The 7960-nt window shown below is 40.4% G+C and overlaps 1 protein-coding gene across 1 annotated transcript; it reads left to right on the forward strand.

Moving 5' to 3' along the window:
• The first annotated feature begins 480 nt into the window (after positions 1–480).
• LOC133819038 (uncharacterized mitochondrial protein AtMg00860-like) lies at positions 481–1697 on the forward strand. The gene is made up of 3 exons (XM_062252182.1): positions 481–601; positions 671–780; positions 1218–1697. Exons 1-3 carry the CDS (start codon positions 481–483, stop codon positions 1695–1697), a joined length of 711 nt encoding a protein of 236 aa, XP_062108166.1.
• The last annotated feature ends 6263 nt before the right edge of the window (positions 1698–7960 follow it).

Raw genomic sequence — 7960 nt, forward strand, 5'->3', positions numbered from 1 at the left:
TAACCAGGTAATTGACCTTAGGATCATATTATTGTTCAAATGACTTGATTAGCAGGTCTTGCACTATTTTAAAACACACAGTGTAACAGTCTTGGTTGTCTAGGGCGTTACATGGGACTTCTGACATGGTGTCAGGTCAGCTTCCTATGGCTAATAACTCAGCATATGTATTGATGGATACTGGTGCATCCCATTCTTTTATTATTGCATCTTATGTTGATAAGATACATAGGAAGCCTAAGCCTATGGAAAATGTATGTGGTGTATCCTTACCTTTGGGGGACGATATGATGGTACGGTCTTTGGTTAGAGCAGTACCAGTTTGGGTAGAAGGTCGAGAGTTGACCATGGATTTTCTAGTTTTAGATTTACATGAGTACGGTGTTTTTTTTGGTATGGAGTTGGCTTACCAAATATAGGGTGGTGGTGAATTGAAAACGAAGAAAGGTGACTTTTAACCCACGCGGGGAAGAACTGTTCATGTTCCAAGGCATAGCCCGCGAGAAGAATTTTGCTATAATCTCCACCTTGAAGGCAGGGAAACTACTGGACGATGGATATATCGGCTACCTGACGAATGTAATAGACAAGGATAGAGAGGGTAAGCTACAACCAACTGAGGTAGCAGTGGTGTGAAAATTTCTGGAAGTGTTTTCTGAGGAACTTCTAGGGATACCACCAAATCAGGAAGTCGAGTTTGAGATTGAGTTAATTCCAAGAACTGCACCTATTTCAAAGGCACTGTACTGGATTGCACTAGCAGAGCTCAAAGAACTGCAAGTACAACTACAAGATTACCCAGATAAAAGCTTCATACGACTGAGTAATTCTCCGTGGGGAGCCTCGATACTATTCGTGAAAAGAAAGACGACTCCATGAGAATGTGTATAGACTATCGCGAACTCAACAAAGTGACAATCAAGAACCAATACCCATTGCCAAAACTCAATGATTTATTCGATCAACTGTAGGGAGCATCAGTATTCTCGTAGAGCGATTTGAGATTCGGCTATCACCAGTTGAAAGTCAGGGAATCAAATATCCCCAAGACCGCATTCTGAACTTGGTCTTGCCACTATGAGTTTGTGGTGATGTCTTTTGGACTCACCAATGCACCCGTGAAATTCATGGATCTTATGTATAGGGTATTGGGTGAGTATCTGGGAAAATTCGTGATCATGTTCATAGACGATATACTCGTATACTCGCAAAACTAGGAAGAACACGCCAAGCACTTGGAGCTGATCTTACAACGATTACGCAAGAAAAAATTGTATGAAAAATTCTCCAAGTGTGAATTTGGGTTGGCTAAAGTGAGTTTCCTAGGGCACATGGTGTTAGGAGACATAATTGTAGTCGATCCAGCCAAAATCGAAGCAGTGAAACAATGGAAGGCTTTGAAGAATGCACAAGAAGTTCGTAGTTTCTTGGGTCTGGCAGGGTATTATAGGCGCTTTATTGATGGATTTTCCAAAATAGCTACACCTATGACCGCACTAACCCGAAAGAACGTCAAATTTGAGTGGACGGACAAGTACGAACAGAGTTTTCAAGAGCTAAAGACCAGATTAACGACTGCTCCTGTACTCATTATTCCAAATGGTACCAAGGGATATGCTATTTATAGTGATGCATCAAGCCAAGGAATTGGAGCCGTCCTAATGCAACACGGGAAAGTGATCGCGTATGCCTCCTGACAACTAAAAAACTATGAGAGAAACTATCCAACACACGACTTGGAGCTAGCAACAATAGTGTTTGCATTGAAGATTTGGACACACTATCTCTATGGGATCCTTTACGACTTATACATGGATCACAAGAGGCTGAAATATTTCTTCACCCAGAAAGAGTTAAACATGAGACATCAGAGAAGGTTAGAATTTTTCAACGATTACTATTGTGATATACTATACCACCCTGGCAAGGCTAATAAAGTAGCAGAAGCATTGAGTCAACAACCAATGGCTTATGTAATGACGGTGAAGAAAATATCCCAAGAACTACAAACCGATATCTCCAAACTAGATTTGGAGATAGTAGTGGAAGATTGGAAAAGTTATCTGTGTAACCAACAATCATGGAGGAAATCCAAGGGGGACAACTCACATATATGTGGATTCAACGACTGGTGCATGAGACTACAAAATACATGTGATCACAGTTTCACATCTCGGAGGATGGAGTGTTGGGTTTTAAGGGTAGATTGTGTGTGCCTGATGATAAGGAAATCAAGAAACAAATCTTTTTTTAGGCTCATAATACTCCTTACGCTATGCACCCGAGAACTACTAAGATGTATCAAGATCTCACAAGATACTTTTGGTGGGTAGGAATGAAGAGATATGTAGCAGAGTACGTGGCACACTGCTTGACGTGTCAACAAACCAAGGGGGAGCATCAACAACCCTCAGGGTTTTTGCAGCCGCTAGAGATCCCTGAGTGGAAATGGGAAATGGTCACCATGGACTTTGTTACCGGGTTACCACACACTTCGAAAAGGCACGATGCAATTTGGGTTATTGTGGATAGACTGACAAAATCCGCTCATTTCTTACCCATAAGACAATGGACGGTTCAGATAAGTTGGCAGACTTGTACATTGCTGAGATAGTGCGATTACATGGGGTTCCCATCTCTATAGTGTCCGATCGTGATGGGTACCTCCGTGTTTTGGTAGAGAATGAAAATGAGATTGGGAACTAAACTCAAGTTTAGTACTGCCTTTCACCCATAGACAGATGGCTAGAGCGAACGAACAATTTAGACCTTGGAATACATGTTGAGAGCTTACGTGCTGGATTTTCAAGGTTCGTGGAGTGTAAAACTTAAATTAATTGAGTTCGTCTACAACAATAGCTATCATGATTCGATAAAAATGGCTCCGTATTTGGCACTATACCGAAGAAAGTGTCGATCTCTAATCCACTGGCATGAGATTGGTGAGAGGAAATTCTTTGGATCAGAAAAGGTAGACTAAGCAACGAAGCATATTAGGTCGATTAGTCAAAGGTTATAGACCTCCATAGATTGACAATGTAAGTATGCCAATCATCGACGGAGACCTTTAGAATTTGATGTTGGGAACAAGGTACTGCTATAGATAGCTCCACTAAGAGGAGCAATGAGGTTTGAGAAAAAGGGCAAGTTGAGCCCTTGGTAAATACGATCGTTTGAAATTTTGGAACGCATTGGGAAGGCTGCTTATCGACTAGCCCTTCCGCCCGTGTTCTCTAGAGTTCACGATGTGTTCCATGTGTCAACCTTAAGGAAGTACGTGAATGACCCCACTCATGTTGTAACGCCCCAACTCCAGGGACCGTTACGGTGTGCCTTGTAAACAGTGCTAAACTCGCTAATCGAGTCATTTGGCCAAAATCGTGTAACTAAGCATGATTAGCAGTTTAGGGATTAAAATTTTTGGTTAAGATGTAATGTTTCACTAGAACATTTAATATATACATTGGGATCCTAAAAATATAGTTCCAGAGTCTATTACAGAAAAATATTTACAACAGGCCGTTCTAAGCGGCAAAACAGGGTTCAACCCTAGTTCCTCTTTAAACCTCGGCCGTGGCGGACGAGCAGCTGCATATGTACAAGTCATCACCTAAGCTCTCCAACTCAAGGATGGTCCAGCTTCCTTTTGCCTTTACCTGCACCACATAGCACCCGTGAGCCGAAGCCTAGCAATAAAACACAATATAACATGATATAATATCAACAGTAATTGTATTGATTATTCAGGACCAACAGTTCAAACAAATAGGTGACTGACACAAGAGTCACAAATGTGGGGACATCACCCTTTAGCCATGTGACGATAGGATCACCAGAGCTTAACTGGTAGGTTGTCCTTTCATAAGTTCAATCAGGACAGGTGCATGGTGAATGGTCACCAACATAACCTTCCTCCCGACTCTAGAGTCGTAACTACGGACAACGTACCCTAGCCATGTGACAAACAGTCACCTGAGCCATATGCCCTGGCTATGAACATCTGGTCTTAGACCAGGCAAGCGCTTTTAAGTTCATCGACTTTAGGGTTGGTCCAGCATTAATGCCATAGAGCCATTCAATGCATGTTCATCGACTTTAGGGTCGGTCTAGCATTAATGCCATAGAGCCATTCAATGCATGTTCATCGACTTTAGGGTCGGTCCAGCATTAATGCAATAGAGCCATTCAATGCATGTTCATTGACTTCAGGGTCGGTCCAGCATTAATGCCATAGAGCCATTCAATGCATGTTCATCGAATTTAGGGTCAGTCCATAAACAAGGTATTCAACATGCTTACTCAACAAGTATTAATGCAATTAGGACCATGCACAAACCCAGAGGCACAAGCTCTGAACAGTATCATAATCAGTACTCAAAGCATGTCCTAATCACATGTTTCTCATGCATCATATGCATTATATTCAACAATCCAACATGCACCAATAATAGCCATGCATGTCACGTTCAATAGTCAACCAACATGCATCAAGAATAGCCATGCATGTCATACCCAATAATCAACCAACATGCATCAAGAACAGCCATGCATGTCATACTCAATAATCAACCAACATGCATCAAAAATAGCCATGCATGTCACATATACACAGGGTGCAGTTTTCTTACCTCAAAGTCAAGCTAGAATGATTAAAAGAACGACCCTTGAGAATGATCAACCCTTAGTCCTTTAGCAGTCACCTAGTCATAACCAAATATAGGATACCATAATAAAAATGATCAACATAAGTTCCCAAACCAATATCTAGCCTCCGGGACATCAAACACTACTCAACCGAGTAGTAGGTTCGACCTCGAGGCCTAAGGCTTGAATCCCCAAGCTAAAACCACATTTCTGGCCAAAAAGCCACTAAGGGCTGCGGCCCTCCCCAGCTGCGCCGCGGCGCGCCCCTCAAACAGAGGCAGCCCTCTCTGTCACACGCCAAGGGCCGCAGCGCACCACAGCCATGCCGCGATGCTTAACCCAGACCAGCCAAAAACCTAGCATGCACCAGCTCGACTTCCCCTGCGTTTTCCCTTGAAACCATCCCTTGAAACCTGTCCTAAACCTCAACCTAACACCCAATTCAACCACCAAACATCATCTACAACTCACCCTCATCATAACCCAAAGTAAACATCAATCAAAACCTCCACTAATCCAAAATATCCTCAACACAAACATAAGCTGAAAAATAAGTGAAAAACAAAGTATGGCTCAAACTCAGGTTCAATACCTTACCTTAAGCTGATTTAAATCCTTTCCAATGGCTGGACTCAAACTATAATCCCCAAGCCTTGACTCCCTAGCTTGCTTCTTCAATTTGGGACCAAAAACCTCCAAAGGTAAGAAGAGGAGATGATGCACGGGTGAGAAGGAGATAAGGGCTCTATTTTTACACTTCTACAGCCTTCTAAACACTCCCAAAGGCTGATACAAATCCTTAAGGTCAAAAGACCATAATGCCCCTAGGCCAATTAAATCACTCTAAAGACTTCCGAGGGTAAAACCGTCCTTTCCCGCCTATCTCGTTAATTATAATTAACACTCTCCAATTCCCATTATTCACAACATTCTCAAATACCAATAAATCATATCCCATTACCCTTTTATTCCCGGTAATGCTCTAATCATCAAAATGACCCCGAGACTCACCCCGAGCCCCGAACCTTAACCCGTTATGACTAGACCGAACACTTACATTCCATGATTGTCTCACGCCGAATAGCTCGAACCAATCCACCTTATAAGATGGCCATATTAATTAATCATAACCATCCACCCAAAATACACAATTACGCCCATAGTGACCAAATTACCAAAATACCCTTATAATTAAAAATACTCCCATATGCATGCATTTACCATCATATAATAATATAATTCACGTAAACATGCATATAACCATTAAATACCATAATAAATCAGTTATGGCCCTCCCGGCCTCCTAATCAAGGTTCTAAACCTTATTAGAAAAATTTTGGGCATTACACATGTGCTAAGTTAGGATGAACTTAGCATAGACGCCCAGTCAGGTTATGAGGAAAAACCGGTCGTAATTATGGATCGGAAGAACAAGGTGTTAAGAAACAAAACAATACCTTTGGTAAAGGTGCAGTGATGTAACCACGACAATGAAGAGGCGACCTGGGAGATGGAAGCCAAGATGCAGGAGCGGTATCCCCATCTTTTTTGAGGTTCGGTGGACGAAACTTTTATAAATTGTAGGTATTGTAACGTCCCGTGTTTTGAACACACGCTAATAGCCGGTTGGAGCCAGTGAAGAATTATGTGGAATATTATTTTGATAAATGATATTATATGAATTTGTGATGAATCGTGAATTTTTATAGCTGCTGTGATGATCTGGTAAAAGATCTAGCTTTATGCAAAGAAAGATTGGTCTCAGACCAAGGAGTAAACCCTAATAAGAGAAAAATCTTGGATTTAATAAAATAGGAAATACTATGGCATAAAAATATTAATTTTGTCTGGAACCTGAGACTTTATAGTCGAGCCAATAAATTTATGAAAAATTTATTGAGGTTTGAATTCCAATCAATCGAGCTTAAGAGTGAGAATTTCTTACTCGGGCCTTTAAGGGCATTTCGCTTAATTTGATAAAAGTACAAAACTTATGTGATATGTGAAAAATTTTATTTTTTGGTCACATGTAATTTAATTAATTAAGCTTGGAGATATTTACAATATATAGGGTAAAAATTTAAGGAATTTTAGGGAATTTTTGATAAATAAAATTATCAAAGGGCTCTTGAGTGTCTAAGGGGAGAGGTAAAAATGAGCAAGGGCATAAAGGTCTTTTCTAAGGGAGGAGAGAGAGTGTGGTGGGTGGCAAGGCTATGCCCTAGGGCTCTCAAGAGCCTACAAGACCTACCCTAGGGGAACAGTAAAGGCCTTACCCCACTCACAAGTTAAACCATAATCATTTTTTTCTCTTACAATTTTAATCATTTTCTCACAAAATTCTTTTCTTTGAAGAAAACACTCTCTCTTCCATTCTCTCTCCCAAACCCGAAACCCTAAATCCCTCTACCCCTCCATTGATGCAATCTTTTCTCTCCATAAGCTAAGCACACTCATCCCCCATTAAAGAAGGGAGAAGCTCAAGAGAACATTTTTGTAGAGTAAGTTTCGAAACCCCATTCATCTTCCCTTCCATTTTCTTCTTCAAAACTAAAACACTAAGGGTGTATTATGCATGCATGTGATCTAATATCCATGCATGACATTGATCTTGTGTTCTAGGGTTCAAGGGAAGCTTGTACTAGTTGGATCTCAAAGGGTGAGCTCTTTAGTGATCAAGTAAAAGCAAGGTAAGAGGTCTTGGTAGTTTGCATGTTTTGTTTCTCATCTAAGTCTTTCTACCCTAACTCTTTGGGGATCAGTTTGAGAGTGTAGAGCACAAGGGGGAGTTTTGAGAAGCTAAGGAAAAGACATCTCCAAGCTAGAACTATCAAAAGGTATAAATCTATGGTTATTCTTTGAGTTTTGTGTTAATATTTGTAGATCTGGTTGTATAGTTATTATAATGGTTTTGGAGCTAATTTTATGATTAAGGTTGAGATTGTGTGATTTTATGATTTGCATGCATGCATGTGGCTAGGGTTATGCTAGAAATGCTTGTTGTTGTTAAGTCTATGAAAAAAAATGCTACCAAAATTTTGTGGTATGGATTCCAATGGGTTAGATCACATTCTATTGGCTCTGTTTGTGAAAATAATTTGTGTAGTTACATATTTTTTTATTAGTACTTGATTATGAGCTTTGGAAAAACGTTAAAATGTACTTTTAAACCCAAGTTATGTACGGTTTGGCATTGTGATGCAAATCTGGAAAATTGTGGGCAGCATGCATTGCCCATATTTTTTGACGTTTGAATGGATTTTACTAATCAAAAAGGTATTAAATTTGGTAGGGTGTTAGTTTAAATATTTATAAG

This window comes from Humulus lupulus, chromosome 1 (genome assembly GCF_963169125.1).
Source record: "Humulus lupulus chromosome 1, drHumLupu1.1, whole genome shotgun sequence".
Classification (NCBI taxonomy): Eukaryota; Viridiplantae; Streptophyta; class Magnoliopsida; order Rosales; family Cannabaceae; genus Humulus; species Humulus lupulus.

What these genes read in the sequence shown, in the direction of transcription:
- LOC133819038 (XM_062252182.1), top strand. Translation starts at nt 481, where the DNA reads ATGTTCCAAGGCATAGCCCGCGAGAAGAATTTTGCTATAATCTCCACC. An exon ending in AATAGACAAGGATAGAGAGG is followed by an intron (nt 602 to 670) that starts GTAAGCTACAAC and finishes AGGAACTTCTAG; the next exon opens with GGATACCACCAAATCAGGAA. An exon ending in CAGAGCTCAAAGAACTGCAA is followed by an intron (nt 781 to 1,217) that starts GTACAACTACAA and finishes TCGCAAAACTAG; the next exon opens with GAAGAACACGCCAAGCACTT.